This window comes from Nerophis lumbriciformis, linkage group LG34, assembly GCF_033978685.3.
Source record: "Nerophis lumbriciformis linkage group LG34, RoL_Nlum_v2.1, whole genome shotgun sequence".
Lineage (NCBI taxonomy): Eukaryota > Metazoa > Chordata > Actinopteri > Syngnathiformes > Syngnathidae > Nerophis > Nerophis lumbriciformis.
Window position 1 is genome coordinate 15722469 of NC_084581.2, and position 20076 is coordinate 15742544.

At 39.1% G+C, this 20076-nt stretch overlaps 1 protein-coding gene across 5 annotated transcripts in view; it reads left to right on the top strand.

The window, feature by feature from the left end:
* The first annotated feature begins 1228 nt into the window (after positions 1–1228).
* The window catches only part of fez2b (fasciculation and elongation protein zeta 2b), an 86336-nt gene continuing 67488 nt past the window's right edge, over positions 1229–20076 (top strand). For 2 of the 5 annotated variants that reach the window (XM_061929984.2, XM_061929979.2), the window contains exons 1-2: positions 1229–1680; positions 17638–17746. In XM_061929984.2, the coding sequence (XP_061785968.1) occupies positions 1364–1680; positions 17638–17746 (426 nt within the window). In that variant the 5' untranslated portion in view covers positions 1229–1363. The remainder of the gene's footprint in view (positions 1681–17637; positions 17747–20076) is intronic. The other 3 variants (XM_061929983.2, XM_061929982.2, XM_061929980.2) reach the window with 2 other exon arrangements.

Below are 20076 nucleotides of genomic sequence, written 5' to 3' on the forward strand. Positions count from 1 at the left end.
GGATGTGATAAGTGCTGAAGTTTTATTTACGGAGGCAATAATTGAGCATGGACTTCCAATCGCACTGGCTGATCACATGGGACAGTTAATAATGTAATGCAACCTTTAAAAATCATTACGCGGTGATCGCGGTCCCAAAAATAAACTTTTCTTGCATGATAATGTCAAGAAAAATTCGCTTTATATTACTATAGAGTCCTTTTAACGAATGAGTTTGATGGTTTATCACAAACCTTAAATTAAAGAAGTCCTTTGTTCTCCTGCACCATGCATGCACAATCCTGTCGGCTGTATTTCACAGCACGACATACGGTTAAAAGTGTTTATACTATTTATACTTTCAATTAACAAATTGAAGTCTTGTGAAAGGTTGACAGGATAACTGGCATTAACTGTCAAAATAATTTCAAACTATTGAAGTTAGCTTACAGAATAAACATGTCAATCAACCCATATGATTTTTGCTGTAATATTTTTGTTTTGAAAAGTCACTGTGACTGATAGAAAAGTGATGGTTTTAGCAACATTTTAACCTGTCTGAATGCTAATAATCATTTTGCGTCGGGGGGCGAAGCCCTGAACCCTCCACCAGGACTTTGTCCTGGACCTACCGGGGCCTGCGGCCCTTGGACCCCTGTTACGAGCCCCCGGCCACGGGGGTGGCGGGCAGGTAAGCTGCTTACCTGCTGCGCGTGACGCCGGCCGCGGCGAAAGCGGACGAGGCGGGGTGTCGGTGCGGTGGGCGCGGTAGTGAGCCTGGACGTGCGTCGGACCCTTCTCGCGGATCGCCTCAGCTACGGCTCCCGGTGGGGCCCTCTCGGGGGAAGGGGCCTCGGTCCCGGACCCCGGCGAGGCGTCCCTTCTCCGCTCCGTAAAAGTGTCCATCTCTTTTCTTTTTTTTTCTTCTGTTGTGGCATATGATGCAGGTGCCTGCTCGTTTTTCGTATGTGGGTAACAACATTTAACTATGTATATATATTTCCCAATTGGTTTAACTGCCACCCGCAAAAAAAAAAAAAAAAAAAAAAAAAAAAAAAAAAAATCTAATTAATCCGCCCGACCCGACCCGCGAGCGGATAAAATCTTATTTTTTTAAATTTCATCCGCCCGATCCGCGGATAATCCGCGGACTCCGCGGTTGTGTCCGCAAACCGCGCATCTCTAAAACACAGGTTTGTTTTGCTCCGTCGGGAAGAAGGCGGGGCTTCTGCTGATGACGTCATTTGGGATTTGCTACCCTTCCCTCTCAGTTCGCCTGCGCAGCGCCGCGGTGGCACACAGAGTCTCCAAGCCGAGCTAAGCGCACCTTTCCCGGGTAAAAGCTCTCGCTGGCTGCCTGCTTCGCGAGATCCGCGCGGCAGTCATGGCGGCAGCGCCGCTCGCCCATTTCGACGAGGACTGGCAGGACTTTAACGAATTCAAGCCGTCGCCGGAGTCGTCCGCCGCCGAGCTGGACCAGCTCAACTCCAATGTGGCCGAGTATGCGTCGACGGGCCTGGACGACTTCTCCGACCTGGACAACAGTTTCTCGGGGGAGATTTGCAGCTTCAAGTCGATGGAGGACCTCGTCCACGACTTTGACGAAAAGCTGACCGTGTGCTTCCGAAACTACAACACCGCGACGGAGCACATAGCGCCAATTAAACCCATCACGGAGGATAATTACTTGAAAGACGACGAGTGAGTTTGAATTTGCTGTTTTTTTGTCTCAAAGTTTGACATTTTTAGCTAGCTCCGTTAGCTTCACCCGGCAAGTTGAAGGCTAATATTAGCTTGGCTTCAATCAGTGTAATGCAAACAGAGCATTCCTTTACCAGCTGCAGGTTATTTCTACTTTAGTCAGCTTGTTTTTTTAAGAGAAAATTACCAAAATACGATGTTTACTATAAAGAACAAATTAAACCGAATGCCGAGAGTCACCCTTATGTTCTGGCTTAAAAACTACATCAATATGCAAAAGCATGATTTTGCCTGCACAGTGGCCTTGTGGTTAGAATAGAATAGAATACAATAGAAAGTATTTTATTGATCCCTGGGGGAAATTCAGCACCACAGTTCGCTCACAAACAATAAACACTTCGGTATTTTTTACATGTGAATAATATAAATACAGTCTATTATACAGCATTATTCACATGCGAATAGTATAAATACAGTCTATTATACAGCATTATTCACATGTGAATAGTATAAATACAGCCTATTATACAGCATTATTCAAATGCGAATAGTATAAATAGTCTATTATACAGAATTATTCACATGTGAATAGTATAAATACAGTCTGTTATACAGCATTATTCACATGTGAAAAATATAAATACAGTCTATTATACAGCATTATTCACATGCGAATAGTATAAATACAGTCTATTATACAGCATTATTCACATGTGAATAGTATAAATACAGTCTGTTATACAGCATTATTCACATGCGAAAAATATAAATACAGTCTATTATACAGCATTATTCACATGCGAATAGTAAAAATACAGTCTATTATACAGCATTATTCACATGTGAATACCATATTTTTCGGATTATAAATCGCAGTTTTTTTCATAGTTTGGCCAGGGGTGCGACTTATACCCTGGAGCGATTTATGTGTGAAATTATTAACACATTACCGTAAAATATCAAATAATATTATTTATCTCATTCACGTAAGAGACTAGGCGTAATTCAGCAATTGTCACACACACACGTCAACCAATACAAATTTGGCGGGGGCGGGTCATGGCAGAAGTGCATTGTGAAAAAAAAGATGCTACATGCTACTACTTCCGACGAAGCGACGCCGAGGAAGAAGATTTCATCTGATTTAGCGATTAGGAGTGACAGATTGTTTGGTAAACGTATAGCATGTTCTATATGTTATAGTTATTTGAATGACTCTTACCATAATATGTTACGTTTACATACAAGGCACGTTCTCAGTTCGTTATTTACGCGTAATATAACGTACACTTATTCAGCCTGTTTTTCACTATTCTTTATTTATTTTTAAATTGCCTTTCAAATGTCTATTCTTGGTGTTGGATTTTATCAAATAAATTTCCCCAAAAAATGTGACTTATACTCCAGTGCGACTTATATATAATTTTTTCCTTCTTTATTATGCATTTTCGGCCAGTGCGCCTTATACTTCGGAGCGACTTATAATCCGAAAAATACGGTAATATAAATACAGTCTGTTATACATTCAAGTACAGTCAAAAAAGAACATATGCATTATACAGTCTGATGGCTGTTGGTATGAAGGACTTCCTGCGTAGATCTGTGTTGCATTTTGGGAGTCGGCGCCTTCCACTGAACATGCTCATTCTCTCCGCCAGGTCCGAGTGTAGTGGGTGGGAGATGTTGTCCATAATGGCCAGGAGCTTTGCTAGACTTCTCCTCTCTGACACCACCGCCAGAGAGACTAGCTCCATTCCCACTACGTTACTGGCCTTCCTTACCTTAGAGTGTCTGCCCTGAGATCGGAAGGTCGTGAGTTCAAACCCTGGCCGAGTCGTACCAAAGACTATAAAAATGGGCCCCATTACCTCAGTATCAAGGGTTGGAATTGGGGGATAAATCAGCAAAATGATTCTCGAGCGTGGCCACCGCTGCTGCTCACTGCTCCCCTCACCTCCCAGGGGGTGGAACAAGGGGATGGGTCAAATGCAGAGGGTAATTTTACCACATATACAGTGTGTGTGTGACTATCAGTGGAATTTTAACTTTAAATGAAGCAATGACGGCGTGGCGCAGTGGGAGAGTGGCCGTGCGCAACCCGAGGGTCCCTGGTTCAATCCCCACCTAGTACCAACCTCGTTGTGTCCTGAGCAAGACACTTCACCCTTGCTCCTGATGGGTGCTGGTTAGCGCCTTGCATGGCAGCTCCCTCCATCAGTGTGTGAATGTGTGTGTGAATGGGTAAATGTGGAAGTAGTGTCAAAGCGCTTTGAGTACCTTGAAGGTAGAAAAGCGCTATACAAGTACAACCCATTTAACATTTATTTATAATAAAAAATGTATTCAGGCATAACTAACCCCAATATGCAATATGTCTAATAATGCCTGTATTAATGTAACGTTGTGCGTTTTACTGGAGACAAGTGCATGTGTAAGGTTTGCAAACACAAAAAGTCGTTTTTTTACTCAATATGACAGTAATGTTCTTAGAATCCTGAGATAATGCAAGTTAAGCAATAAAAAAAGTATTCAAGCATAACTCCTAAACCAAACATGCAATATTACTAATAATGCCTGTATTAATGTATCTCTTTGTTTTTTTGTCAAGCTATAGATAGATGTCGTTTTTATAGGTAGAGAAAATGAATAACTTTATAGGGGTGGGCCAAAGAAAAGGCAAAAAAGGGTGTGAGCAGCCCTAGAGGTAGGGTGTCCAGAGCTAAATGACAAATAGGTAATACAAATGGACCCCTAAGTCCATTTGTCCATCTCGGTTACATTAACATTGATTTTATACATGTGGGCCCATAGCTACAAATGCCATTAAATGGGGGTGGGTTAAATGCAGAGAGTAATTTACCTACTCAGTGGCCTAGTGGTTAGAGTGTCCGCCCTGAGATCGGTAGGTTGTGAGTTCAAACCCCGGCCGAGTCATACCAAAGACTATAAAAATGGGACCCATTACCTCCCTGCTTGGCACTCAGCATCAAGGGTTGGAATTGGGGGTTAAATCACCAAAATGATTCCCGGGCGCGGCCACCGCTGCTGCCCACTGCTCCCCTCACCTCCCAGGGGGTGATCAAGGGTGATGGGTCAAATGCAGAGAATAATCTCGCCACACCTAGTGTGTGTGTGACAATCATTGGTACTTTAACTTTAATTTCACCACACCTAGTGTGTGTGTGACTATCAGTGGTACTTTAACTTTAATGTACTGTATTCAAGTTAATATTAATGTGTTCAAAAACTTACATAGTAAACTTGTACTACACATTCTTGCTTTTGTAACAACCACACAGCCTTTAAAAAGCCCATTGTTAGTTAAAGGTCACATTTTCCATATGAAATAATCACTACTGCGTTTTTCAAGTTCTTGGAAAAGCTCATTCCGTTGCTACAATGGCGCGTTCATGTGCCAACGTGCATATATTAGCTGAGAAAAAGGTCAGCAACGTCCCACGTCTGCTGTGTGTACTGTGACAATGCAAGATTTAATCGCATTGAATTTTGCAAGATTCCCCACACTTTGACCATAATAGGGAAGTTACAATATTTCTACTTAAATGCAGTTTCCCAAGTCAATCAATCAATGTTTATTTATATAGCCCTAAATCACAAGTGTCTCAAAGGGCTGCACAAGCCACAACGACATCCTCGGTACAGAGCCCACATAAGGGCAAGGAAAAACTCACCCCAGTGGGACGTCGATGTGAATGACTATGAGAAACCTTGGAGAGGACCGCATATGTGGGTAACCCCCCCCCTCTAGGGGAGACCGAAAGCAATGGATGTCGAGTGGGTCTAACATAATATTGTGAGAGTACAGTCCATAGTGGATCCAGCCTAACAGTAAGAGTCCAGTCCACAGTGGGGGCAGCAGGAAACCATCCCGAGCGGAGACGGGTCAGCAGCGCAGAGATGTTCCCAACCGATATACAGGCGAGCGGTCCACCCCGGGTCCCGACCCCGGACAGCCAGCACCCCATCAACGGCCACCGGACCTGTGTGTCTCCCCTTCCACAAGGGGTAGGGGGGAGCAGAGGAGAAAAGAAAAGAAACGGCAGATCAACTGGTCTAAAAAAAGAGGGGGCTATTCAAAGGCTAGAGTATACAAATGAGTTTTGAGATGGGACTTAAATGCTTCTACTGAGGTAGCATCTCTAACTGTTACCGGGAGGGCATTCCATAGTACTGGAGCCCGAATAGAAAACGCTCTACAGCCCGCAGACTTTTTTTGGGCTCTGGGAATCACTAATAAGCCGGAGTTCTTTGAACGCAGATTTCTTGCCGGGACATATGGTACAATACAATCGGCAAGATAGGATGGAGCTAGACCGTGTAGTATTTTATACGTAAGTAGTAAAACCTTAAAGTCACATCTTAAGTGCACAGGAAGCCAGTGCAGGTGAGCCAGTATAGGCGTAATATGATCAAACTTTCTTGTTCTTGTCAAAAGTCTAGCAGCCGCATTTTGTACCAACTGTAATCTTTTAATGCTAGACATAGGGAGACCCGAAAATAAAACGTTACAGTAATCGAGACGTAACGAACGAATGAATAATGATCTCAGCGTCGCTAGTGGATAAAATAGAACGAATTTTAGCGATATTACGGAGATGAAAGAAGGCCGTTTTAGTAACACTCTTAATGTGTGACTCAAACGAGAGAGTTGGGTCGAAGATAATACCCAGATTCTTTACTGAGTCGCTTTGTGTAATTGTTTGGTTGTCAAATGTTAAGGTGGTATTATCAAATAAATGTCGGTGTTTAGCAGGACCGATAATCAGCATTTCCGTTTTCTTAGTGTTGAGTTGCAAGAAGTTAGCGGACATCCATTGTTTAATTTCATTAAGACACGCCTCCAGCTGACTACAATCCGGCGTGTTGGTCAGCTTTAGGGGCATGTAGAGTTGGGTGTCATCAGCATAACAATGAAAGCTAACACCGTATTTGCGTATGATGTCGCCTAGCGGCAGCATGTAAATACTAAAGAGTGCAGGGCCAAGAACCGAACCCTGGGGGACTCCACACGTTACCTTAACATAGTCCGAGGTCACATTGTTATGGGAGACGCACTGCATCCTGTCAGTAAGATAAGAGTTAAACCACGACAAAGCTAAGTCTGACATACCAATACGTGTTTTGATACGCTCTAATAAAATATTATGATCGACGGTATCGAAAGCAGCGCTAAGATCAAGAAGCAGCAACATAGATGACGCATCAGAATCCATCGTTAGCAGTAGATCATTAGTCATTTTTGCGAGGGCTGTCTCCGTAGAGTGATTTGCCCTGAAACTGGATTGAAAAGGTTCACAGAGATTGTTAGACACTAAGTGTTCATTTAACTGCTGTGCGACGATTTTTTCGAGGATTTTCGAGATGAACGGAAGGTGGGACACCGGCCGGTAGTTTACCATGAGGTCAGGATCGAGGTTAGGTCTTTTGAGCAGAGGATGAATAACCGCTTTTTTGAATGCTAGTGGAACAGTGCCAGAGGAAAGTGATAAGTTTATAATATTTAGCACTGATGGACCTAATAATACAAAACGCTCCTTGATAAGTTTCCCAGGAAATGGGTCAAGTAAACATGTTGTTTGTTTTGTCCCCTTAACACATCTTAACAATTCCTCTAATGTTATTTCATCAAAGAGAGAGAAACTATTTTGGAGGGCGGTATCCGTTGTAGATACAGTTGTATCTGTGTTAATAGAACCCAGTTGTAGCTGGGATGCATTGTCTTTAATCTCCTTTCTAATGAGTTCAATTTTCTTATTAAAGAAATTCATAAAATCATCTGCTGAGTGGGTGGAGCTACTGGGAGGAGTCCCTTGTTGGGTTAGCGATGCTACTGTACTAAACAAAAATTTAGGATCATTTTTGTTGAGGTGGATGAGATTTGAGTAATATTTAGCTTTAGCTAAGGTAAGCATGTGTTTATAAGTTATTAAACTATCACTCCATGCTTGATGGAAAACCTCAAGCTTGGTCGCGCGCCATTTAAGTTGTTGTTCCACTGGAATGGTTGAGTTAATTACAAAACCCAAAACCAGTGAAGTTGGCACGATGTGGAAATTGTAAATAAAAACAAAATACAATGATTTGCAAATCCTTTCAACTTATATTCAATTGAATACACTGCAAAGACAATATATTTAATGTTCGAACTGAGAAATGTATTTATTTTTTGCAAATAATCATTAACTTAGAATTTAATGGCAGCAATACATTGCAAAAAAATTGGCACAGGGGCATTTTTACCACGGTGTTACATGGCCTTTCCTTTTAACAACACTCAGTAAATGTTTGGGAACTGAGGAGACCAATTTTTGAAGCTTTTCAGGTGGAGTTCTTTCCCATTCTTGTTTGATGTACAGCTTAAGTTGTTCAACAGTCCAGGGTCTCAGTTGTCGTATTTTACGCTTCATAATGAGCCACACATTTTCAATAGGAGACAAGTCTGGACTACAGACAGGCCAGTCTATTTTCCGCACTCTTTTACTACGAAGCCACGCTGTTGTAACACATGCAGAATTTGGCTTGGCATTGTCTTGCTGAAATAAGCAGGGGCGTCCATTAAAAAGACGTTGCTTAGATGGCAAAATATGTTGCTCCAAAACCTGCATGTACTTTTCAGCATTAATGGTGCCTTCATAGATATGTAAGTTACCCATGCCTTGGGCACTAATACACCCTCATACCATCACAGACACTGGCTTTTGAATTTTGCGCCTATAACAATCCAAATGATTCTTTTCGTCTTTGGTCCGAAGGACACAACGTCCACAGTTTCCAAAAACAATATGAAATGTGGACTCGTCAGACCACAGAACAGTTTTCCACTTTGCATTAGTCCATCTTAGATGAGCTCTGGCCCAGCGAATCCGGCTGTGTTTCTGGATGTTATTGATAAATGGCTTTCGCTTTGATGTAGCGACAAACTGTACTGTTACAGACAGTGGTTTTCTGAAGTGTTCGTGAGCCCATTTAGTGATATCCTTTACACACTGATGTCTTTGCATCTTTTTTAGTGAGCTATTACATAATGTTCAGCATTTTATTACTTATGTTTGGAAAAAATAATATAATATTATTCTGGCATCTGCTGATTGGTTACACTAAATTGGCCCTGGTGTGTGAATGCTTGACTTGTCCATGGTGTACCCTGCCTCCCCCCGCCAACTTGAGAGAGACAAGTGGATGTAAGTTAAGCGTGTGACGATAAGCAATATGACTCCTGATGGTTAATATTACCGTTTTAAATAAGAAAACGTGATTTGATAACTGCACTTTGATAAACTCATGGACTGACTGTCGCCAGCACGCTAGCTTAAATGCTAACATGAAAACAAGAGATTAACGTATTTTCCCATTTAAAAACGGGATATACCAATCTAAACATATATAAACACATTGCTCTCTGAGCAACTAAGCAATTCAGTTGTGTACATCGAACCTACAGACTGTGCTCTTAGAACAGAGTGATGGTTCAAAACTCTGAGAAATAGTTGTTTTTACAGAGTTTTCAAGGACCGTTGAACAGAGTAGATGCCACAAAGCCCGCCAGAAATATTAACTAATAATAATAGATTTCGTTTATGCACTTTTCAGTTAAAAATGTTTTAAGTGCTACAAAACATTAGCCATTAAGACAGAAAACATACTAAAACTAAAACACTATCAGTAAAGCATACAAAACATGACAAATAGTGTGTTTTCTAACACTGTTTCTATTTATTTTAATTAAAAAAATACTTGGTCAAAAGATTTCAGTGTGTGTATGAATATTTTTTTAGCACATTCAACAATACTACGACAATATGATAACCATGATCATTTTGGTCACAATAACCGTGATATGAAATTATCATATCGGTAGATCCTTAGTGCAATTATAAAACCTTACATCTAAAAGATGCCTGTTCCAGATGGTTTTGTCTCATTTTTGCAGCTAAACTGTGCAGTGTTGGATATTTTCAAAGGTTAAATCTAAAGAGAAGTCGAAAACCAACTAGTAAGGAGATAAAATTTAGTAGAATAGAATAATTGGATAGCAACCCCTGAAGAAGAGAAGCGGGCCAAGTCTTTTCTGCATGACTGGACTCTTGCAGGACGTGCACGGCTGCCTAACGAGTTCTCTTTACAAGCTGAGAAGAATGACGAGGAAGACGTGTGCGTCCTTTGCTTAAGAAGTTGAAGAATATATGTACTATATATGTGTGTTTACAGGTTAAAGCAAGGGCTGTAATCAATGTATAATCATTGAGCACAAAAAACAACTTAAAACTTCCTTGGTTTGTCTTTTGCTTAAGGCATCACAAAATTCCTGCCAGTCTTTTTTGCCCTACACAGAACAAACCTTTCTTCCCTCTCGATTCCAGGCTGTGTCCAACACTTCAGGGAGAAACATTACGTAAACATGTAGTGTTTATTTGTCTGAGCAGGAAAGCCACACTGACACATGGACTCACAGCATCCATCCTCACAGCGTTAACGGAAGGAAACGCACTGACTTGCATGCACGTTTGAATTTCACGTTGTCAACACTGGATTTTACTGTGACTAATGCAGTGACTAATATCGGTTATCTGTCCGATTTTTAGGTTTCTTGGAGGGGGTGGGGATTGTAGACTGAAGAGACGCACAGCATGTAATTAAACCTGAAGAAGTCATTTAAATATCCCATTGACATACAATTCAAAAGGTTTGGCAGCAATATTGATTTGCATGCATTGATCTATCTGTGTTGGCCCTGCGATGAGCTGGCGACTTGTCCAGGGTGTACCCCGCCTACCGCCAAAATGCAGCTGAGATAGGCTCCAGCGACCCCGAAAAGACAAGCGGTAGAAAATGGATGGATGGATGTTCTTTTTCCTATGTTGGAATTAAAAACAAGGATTTCATACAAAAACTCACACGGTCAGGACAAAAAAATGTCAGCTTCTTATGTCTCTAAAGATATTCTATAATCTATGTTGCATCCCCCCATTTTAAATAAGACTCTTAAAACTACTTAAATGTTAAATGTGGAGGTTCAGTTTACATTGTTGTTATTTTAACACCTCAGAACACTATATATGCAGTTTTTGAAAAATATATCATTTCATTTAAAATCTGAAATGATGAGACAGTTTCCTAGTTGTGTATCATTAAAGCTGGGTAAAGCATTGCTACCATAGTTTTAACATTCCTTTCATTTATTTGGCAAATATTATGTTATATTTAGAAAAGATGGTAATTTACTGTCGTCAAAATTGAGTGGAACTGTGTTGAACTGACTAAACGACCATTCCTAATCTAAATTTATCAGTTGTGGTTTTTACAAAAATGTTTTATTAAATGAAAATACATAAATAATAAATTGGCTCTTAAAGCTATGACTCTTGAATTAGTATTTATAAAAATAACTGTCCTATATTTTGAGATGTCCAAATCCAACATTGATATCGGGTATCTGTCCGATATCAGCAAAAAAACAAGTGTCTGATAATATCAGCATCTAAAATTTCTGATGTAAGCTCTGATACAAGCAGTCCTGTATGGAGCAAAAACACTGCCAGTGAGATTTGGTATCGGGGAAAAAATTGACATTGTAAAAAAAAAAGTCTTGGCACCGAAACAAGTTTTGGTAACAAATAATAATCATAATCACAATGAACTGATAACAAATATTGAAAAAATATAATATTTTAGGTGGACATTTTTATGTCTCATGACATGTTTTCGATGCCAATATTCATATTTTTGTAAACTTTTATATTGGTTTTGTTTGTTTCACAGGTTTTTATTATCAACTTTTTTTCTCACATTCGCTTCCCTTTTATATGTTTTCGGGTTTTTTTTCCACCGGGTTCTCGTCCTTTTTTTACGGTTTCAAATTTACAGCAGTGCCGTCCACACTGCTCCCAGTGCCACACACACACTGGTTCAAAAGTAGCTTAAAGATGTAAGTAATGGCTTCCACTTTGTAAAGCGCTTTGGGTCTCTCTAGAAATAGCGCTATATAAAATGTAATTTACAATTCAATTCAGAAACATGGATATTTAAAAATGTGAGTGTGAATGTTGTCTATCTATCTGTGTTGGCCCTGCGATGAGGTGGCAACTTGTCCAGGGTGTACCCCGCCTTCCGCCCAATTGTAGCTGAGATAAGCTCCAGCGACCCCAAAGGGAATAAGTGGTAGAAAATGGATGGATGGATGGATGGATGGATAAAAATGCATATTCAATTAGGGGACGGCGGCGTGGTGCAGTTGGGAGAGTGGCCGTGCCGTGGTTCGATCCCCACCTTCTACCAACCTCGTGACCTCCGTTGTGTCCTTGAGCAAGACACTTCACCCTTGCTCCTGATGGATCGTGGTGAGGGCCTTGCTCGGCAGCTCCCGCCATCAGTGTGTGAATGTTTGTGTATGTGGAAATAGCGTCAAAGCGCTTTGAGTACCTTGAAGGTAGAAAAGCGCTATACAAGTATAACCCATTTACCATTTATGTATACTATATCCTCAAAGTATGGCTAGGTTAACACAAAGGTGTTTTACCTGCAAGCCCAAGTCTAGTGAAACTGCTTTTGGGTAAACTAGCTGTAAGCCCCGCCCACAGGCACTTGCCCTCCAAGTCAAATCATTTAATTATTGAACTGAACTGAACTGTAAAGTGACATTAAGCAGAGTTGTCAATGAGGCACAAAGCTTGTGTATTAGATGTGAGAGCCATACTGTTGCACTGATTGACATGGTGTTGATGGAGAAGAACAAAGCTTGTTTACTATAAGTTGTATCTTTATTGGTCACACTGCTTGGTGTTTTAAATTGATATCAAAAAGTAAACCATGTTTTTTTTTTTTTACATTGTGTTTTCAACTTATTACTTTAAAAAAAATGGTTCATGTAACATAGCGTTTTGGGAATGTTATGCAGTGTTTAGCTAATTGCTTAATGGCATTTCTTCTCAAACTCTTTATGGATCTGCCCAGTTGCCAATACAGTATGTGTTCTCCTGTCTGGAGACACTTTTCCAGCTAGTTCCAACATTTCTGGCTGATGTTTCCTGCTCCCTATTGGAATGCGTATGCATATTGATCCAGGGAATGCTGAAATGTAGTTGTGCCTTGACAGATCTCTCACACAAGTTCAATCGTTACAATAAATAGCTATATTTTGTATTTTGTCATTTATCATACATGTTTCAACAAACGATCAAATGTATGATTAGGTCAAGCGGGGGTGTCCAATTAATGACACGTGGGCCAACCATCAAACGTGGCTGGTTTTTATAGCAGCATAAAAAAGCATAAATGGAAAATAGAGCTAAAGGCATAATGTAATGAGAAAAAGATGACTATTTGACACTAATAATGAACCAAAACACAAATATATGTCTTCAAATATATGGCTAACATTTATCTACCCTTTGTATTAGACTATTTAACTACAAATCTCACGATGGCATCGCATTCAAACCCAAACACTGCTTTACCAAACATAATGAAAAATTGTGATTTTAATTTTGTCAAAAATAATTTTCAATATCATTTTGGCCATAATTATGCAGCCCTAATTGCACCCATAAGCCCCTCTAAAAACACCTCAAAACCGCCAACAATACTTAGTTTTCATGTTGTGACCTGCATATTAACCAAGAATTAGTGATATTCTAATATTCTCTCTACTCCTTGATTACAGAGAGGTAACTAGCTTATACAGCTATAAACATACTGAGCCTATGAGTGTGTAAAAGTTACTTCTAGATTAACATCATATCTCTCACTTGTATAGTAGAATGTTGTGACCATAAACAAGAAGTTGGTCAACTTTGACATTCAACTTAGACCCAGAGATCGCGAGAAAGACACGAAAAGACGCTCGTTTGTGTCCGCCATTTTACCTACGTGAGGAGTATGACTAACTAATCATCTAAACGGGAAGACACTTAGCAATAGTACTATTTAGTGGATATGCTTATTACTCAGCTTCTAAAAGTTATCACTCGTCCTTCATATATTCAGGCTAAAAAATATAAGGTTCTGGATCATCATTTGTCCCAAAGTAGTCGTCGTTGACTCTCATGAAGTCTGCCATGATTAGTAGTAGCAGTAGTAGTTGTTGAACGTTGTGATGCGTCTGTGAAATTAACAGCATACGCCACTGTATGCTTAAAATCATCAAAATACGTAAATAGTACTTGCTATCATGAATGTGTTGATGGAAGTTTTTTTAGAGGGCTTTATAGGCGGAGTTGAGCGAATGTCCTTACCTCCATTGTTAGCTACTCTTGCTATCGTTTATTTACAAATTAGAATGCTTTAAAAAGAAAGAAAGAAAAACGTATGTGTGCTTTTCTCATATAAGGTTTGTGAATGATGGACAAAATCCCCCAAAAGTGGGGGGGCGCTGGAGCCTATCTCAGCTACATTCTGGCGAAAGGCGGGGTACACCCTGGACAAGTCGCCACCTCATCGCAGGGCCAACACATAGACAGACAACATTCACACACTAGGGCCAATTTAATGTTGCCAATCAACCTATCCCCAGCTGCATGTCTTTGGAGGTGGGAGGAAGCCGTAGTACCCAGAGGGACCCCTGCAGTCACGGGGAGAACATGCACACTCCACACAGAAAGATCCCGAGCCCAGGGTTGAACCCAGGACCTTCGTATTGTGAGGCACATGCACTAACCCCTGGTTCACCGTGCTGCCCCTTATAGCGACTACTTGGGACAAATATATTCTTGAGCCTGAACATACAGAGGATGAACTACAAGTTTTGAAATATGAGTGATAAGCAGATCCAGTTCTAGTAAAACACTAAGCATCATGTAGCTGTATTGCTGAAGGCTAAATTAAAAATACAAACCATGAACATGATAAAACAATGTCCGCTGTCACTAGGATGCCAGCTGATGGCATGTTTATATCTTTCAGCACAAGACTTGCAGTCTCTGTTTAGATGATGAATTTAACATAATTTTCACTTCTCGGGTAAAAAATTCTGAGAGCAAACAATCGTCTTGCCGTGTTTTCCCAGCGTTGTGTTTGGGTCTAAATTTAATTTCAAAGTTGACCAACTTGGTCACAACCTTCTACTATACAAGTGTGACGCATGATTTATAATCTAGCACTAACCTTTACCAACTGAGAGGCGATGTAGCAACTCAGTAGGTAAAGAGCTGCAGTAGCCACGTTACCTCTCGGTGATTAAGTGGCGCCATGTTACTAAAAGTAATTAGATTATTGTTGGCGATTTTTGATAGATAGCTACAGTACATACTTTATTCATCTTCAAAGAGAAATGTAAATTTTTTGATGTTTTTTTTAGAGGGTTTTATAAGCGCAATTGATGATTCCTGTTAGCTAATATGTAGCCAACTAGTTTGAGCCGTATTTTACAATTTAGAATACACAAAAAAAGAAAGATGTGTGTTCTTGTCTCACATAGGGATTGTATATGATTGGTAAAATTTCAGAAAAAGTGCAGTTCATCTTTAAAATAACATTTAAAAAATCTAAAATGAATATCATCTGGCAAGATCTACCTATATTCATTCAACAAAGCCAATACAACTCAACAATAAGAAATTTTAAAGGAGTAAAACATGCTAATGATTTGTGCAATTTCTGCACTCTTTTTCTTCCTTTGCTATAAGATCCTTTGCTCCAGATTATTTAGAATAAGGCCAAGTTTTTCTTTTGCTATGCCAGATGGCTTATCCCTTTCTTATAGACGTTTTATCATCAGCCTTTTAATAAAAAATTATTGTTGATGCTAAGGCTGCAGCTAACGATTATTTTTCTATCGATTAATCTATAGATTTTTTTTTTTTCGATTAATCGGTTAATCTATAGATTATTTTTTCCGATTAATCTATAGATTATTTTTCCTTTTACCGATTATTTTTTTATTTAAAACGAAGATGAAAAAATAAATGTAGGCCAGTTTTTTCAAAAGGCATGGCTTTTATTTACAAAAAAAAAAAAGGGATGGCCACTCAGTCAACATTGACAACAACATGACAAAATATTCTGTAACAATGTAAACATTTAAAACTTTTAACATTTAACAAAATTAAAAGTAGCTTATTTGCTTTTTAATGTGCAAATATAAAAGTAAACACCCAGTGCAAATCTTAATATTCTGCAATTGTATAAGCATTTCAAAAGTAAAAGTATTGCTTATTTTGCTTTAAAATTTGCAAAAATAAAGATAAAGATCCAATACAAAAAAGTGCAAAACGGAAATATTCTGTAACAGTGTAAACATTTCAACAAAAGTAAAAGTATTGCTTATTTGCTAAAATGTGCAAAAATAAAGATAAAACATCCAATACAAAAAAGTGCAAAACGAAATATTCTGTAACAACAGTGTAAACATGTCAACAAAAGTAAAAGTATTGCTTATTTTGCTTAATAACACAACAATGATAGTATGATTAAAGTGAAAGTTAATTGTTTGTTTGTACATAGTATATGTAACTGTTAATGTTGTAAAAGGTATTTGCACAACTAGTTAACGTTAGCGTTAAATAGGAGCGCGTCTTTGTAAACACTGAACAGGCATGCCAAACGCGCCTCTCAGAGCGAAACAGTGTTTTAGTTTATGAATTTACAATGCAGATACAAATGACACATTCATGTTTTTGTGTAATGATGACAACGTATACTTATGCGGACGATTGACTAGTTGATGGTGATGGCAAGAACGCTGTCGGGTGTTTTCTTTTCAAATGTTCGTTTATAGCCGTTGTGCATACAACAACATTATTAGCAGAGGTGGGTAGAGTAGCCAGAAATTGTACTCAAGTAAGAGTACTGTTACTTTAGAGATTTATTACTCAAGTAAAAGTAACGAGTAGTCACCCAAATATTTACTTGAGTAAAAGTAAAAAGTATGTTGTGAAAAAACTACTCAAGTACTGAGTAACTGATGAGTAACATACACACACATATCATATATGTATATATATATATATATATATATATATATATATATATATATATATATATATATATATATATATATATATATATATATACACACACACACACACACACACACACACACACATATATATATATATATATATATATATATATATATATATATATATATATATATATATATATATATATATGTATGTGTGGGAAAAAAATCACAAGACTACTTCATCTCTACAGGCCTGTTTCATGAGGGGTTCCCTCAATCATCAGGAGATTTCTCCATGGAGCGGCACCTTTATTGTGAAGACAGGAACTGTGCAGTCAGTCTTTAGGCTTTTGACGGGATGTACGATTGAAATAAAAAATAGTCTTTTTTCCTTCACACTTTTGATTGATTGATTGAAACTTTTATTAGTAGATTGCACAGTACAGTACATATTCCGTACAATTGACCACTAAATGGCAACACCCCAATACGTTTTTCAACTCAAGTCATGTGACCGCCTGGCTCTGTTTGATTGGTCCAACGTCACCAGTGACTGCATCTGATTGGTGGAACGGAGTGAAACGTCACCAGTAAGGCAGGCACTTTGAAGGTCTGTCTGACAGACCAAAACAAACAAAGTGTGCATTAACAGATCGATAAAAATTAGTAGCGAGTAGCGAGCTGAATGTAGATAAAAGTAGCGTTTCTTCTTAGGCCGTTTATTGAAATACTCCCACACTTTTGACGACTTTTGGCGTGCTTTTTTCCCCCTCGCTCGCACCGCTCGCATCGTCTGCTTTGCGCTCCGCCATGACGGTAGTGTGACGTAAATATGCGACGCGTCGAAGCACAAAAACGGCGTCGACGTATTTACGTAACCGATGACGTCGACTACGTCGACGCGTCGTTTCAGCCCTAGTTGATGCTCAGCTGTGCTTTTGTGTGTTCATGTTTGCATGACAGAGTAATCATGCACATCCACTGTTGCTGTTCTGTATAATGTGAAGTGACTTATCATCATTCCTCTGGCTGTCTTTCAGGGTATGGAACACTCTGACTGACAACTATGGCAACGTGATGCCCGTTGACTGGAAGACGTCACACACCCGCTCCCTCCACCTGCCCACACTTAACCTCAACGAGCACAAGGTAGAGCTTAAATGTTTGAAACATATTGCGACAATTAATGTAAGTTAGCTTTTGGTACATAATAGGGTGCAGGAGTCACTTCTGCATGAATAGTACCATATTTTTCGGACTATAAGTCACAGGTTTTTTTTATAGTTTGGCCAGGAGTGCTCGGGGCATTTCCTGTACCTGGGAAGGGATTCGTTCCCAGGGATTCGAATAAAGAACCAACTCTTTTTCTTTATTATAGTGGCCTCGATAACGGGAACCGGTTCTCAAAAAGGGATTTGAATCCATGGAATCGGTTCTTTTCTTATCGAACAACCGGGAGAACCGATTTCGAACATCATCCCTAATTCTTGGTGTTGGGTTTTATCAAATAAATTTCCCCCAAAAATGCGACTTATATATGTTTTTTCCATTCTTTATTATGCATTTTCGGCCGGTGCGGCTTATACTCCGGAGCGGAAAATACGGTACATACAAATCCTCACCTGAGCTGGCACTTTGGTGAAAGAGACAAGAAAAAACTCCCCTCGAAAAAAATTAAGTGTGCAGTGTACTTTGTATTTTAAACTATCATTTAAACCCCATCACTACTACTTTGATGTTTTGATATATAGACATAAAAGGTAAATAATAGATGAAAGATTTTTAAAAAAGTCCAATATATGATCAACAATATTATAGTTATAATATTCGTAAAAATTCAACAGTAATATATATTATTTTTCTCTGACTTATAGTTTAAAAATAAATAGTATAAAACCCCATCCAACCATCAATTTTCTACCGCTTGTCCCTTTCGGTGTCGCAGGGGGTGCTGGAGCCTATCCCACTTGCATTTGGGCCTCCCGCTTGAAATCAGGTCAAAAACCAAAACACTGAAATAAATTATTATTTACTATTATTTGATATGTATAATAGTTATTATTATGATTGCATTTAGGATTGTGACATTTTACTGACCCCACCAAAATCAATGCATTTCGTCATTCGATTGGTAGAGCGGCCGTACCAGCAACCTGGTTCGATCCCCGGCTTTCGTCGTCTGAGTCACGTCCCTTGTGTGGTTAGGGTGTGAATGTGTGTGTGAATGGGTGAATGTGGAAATAATGTCAAAGCGCTTTGAGTACCTTGAAGGTAGGAAAGTGCTTTACCATTTATTATGTAACTGTATCAAAATCTTACGATATTATTACGGTATTAAGGCCACGGTACGATAATATTGTGGTATATGTCCCACAAAAAATACTTTAAAATGCCTTAGTGTGTAAAATGAAGTGGCGGGAATGTTTAGGATAAGCACAGTTACTGTAATTGAACACAATCCTAATGCTAAAATGTTTCAATCATATTTATTACTACAAACATGTATTTTTAAGTGCGAAGAATTGTGCACAACATCCATTGTTTCAAACTAATATTAAAAAAACATATAGTTGAATGTCTTTAAAGTGACAATGTAAACATTCAGTGTCAAACTATAATGTTCACTTTAGTGTCTTTCAACTTTTACTGGATGGATGGATGGATTGAAGAATTAACACGTAGCTTTGAATTTTTACTTCCATGGTGTAGTTTTTTTGGGTTGTTTGCCTTCGTGCGCTGCGACCTGACCGGCTGGCTATGTGTGTCGCCTTGGAAACGCTTGAGACGAAAGTGGCACGCTTTGCTTTGCAGAACGCAGACTTTCTTACCTCCGCCAAAAAGGTTATGTTTTTGCCAGGGTTTGTTTGTCTGTTTGTTAGCAACATAACTCAAATAATTATGGATAGATTTTGATAAGTTTTTCAGGAAATGTCCCAAAAAACAATTCCTCTCATCGACTACGAACACACTTCTCTTCCTGAGGTGGGGGGTGTGGAACACCGTAAGGAGGATTCTGGGAGATGTAGTTTATTTTCAGACCCAGCCAACGCTAAAACGACACACCGAGTTTTTATTTGATACTGTCACGCGTCAATGCATTATTATGAAGACTTTGAACCACAATACCGCCGTATCTACAAAACCGTTACACCCCAAATATTTTTTATTCAAAGAATAAAGCAATCATGAAATATGAAAATATTTATTTACCACGCTGGTATTAGCACAATACAAAATAAAAATAATAGTGTACAGGCCAAATACTATTTGGTGAAACAGACGGAGTCAACCCGCTCAGGGGTACTTTCCTTTTCTGTGCGATTTTTTTTTTTAGTGGACAGCAGAATAGAGCGACTCCCATAAGCTTCATAGTAAACTGACTTTTGATTGCATTTATTTTTGAGTTAAAATGCATAAAAAAAGAAAAACGTGTGCTTGTCTTACCTAAGGATTTTGAATGATAGGCAAAATTACCACAA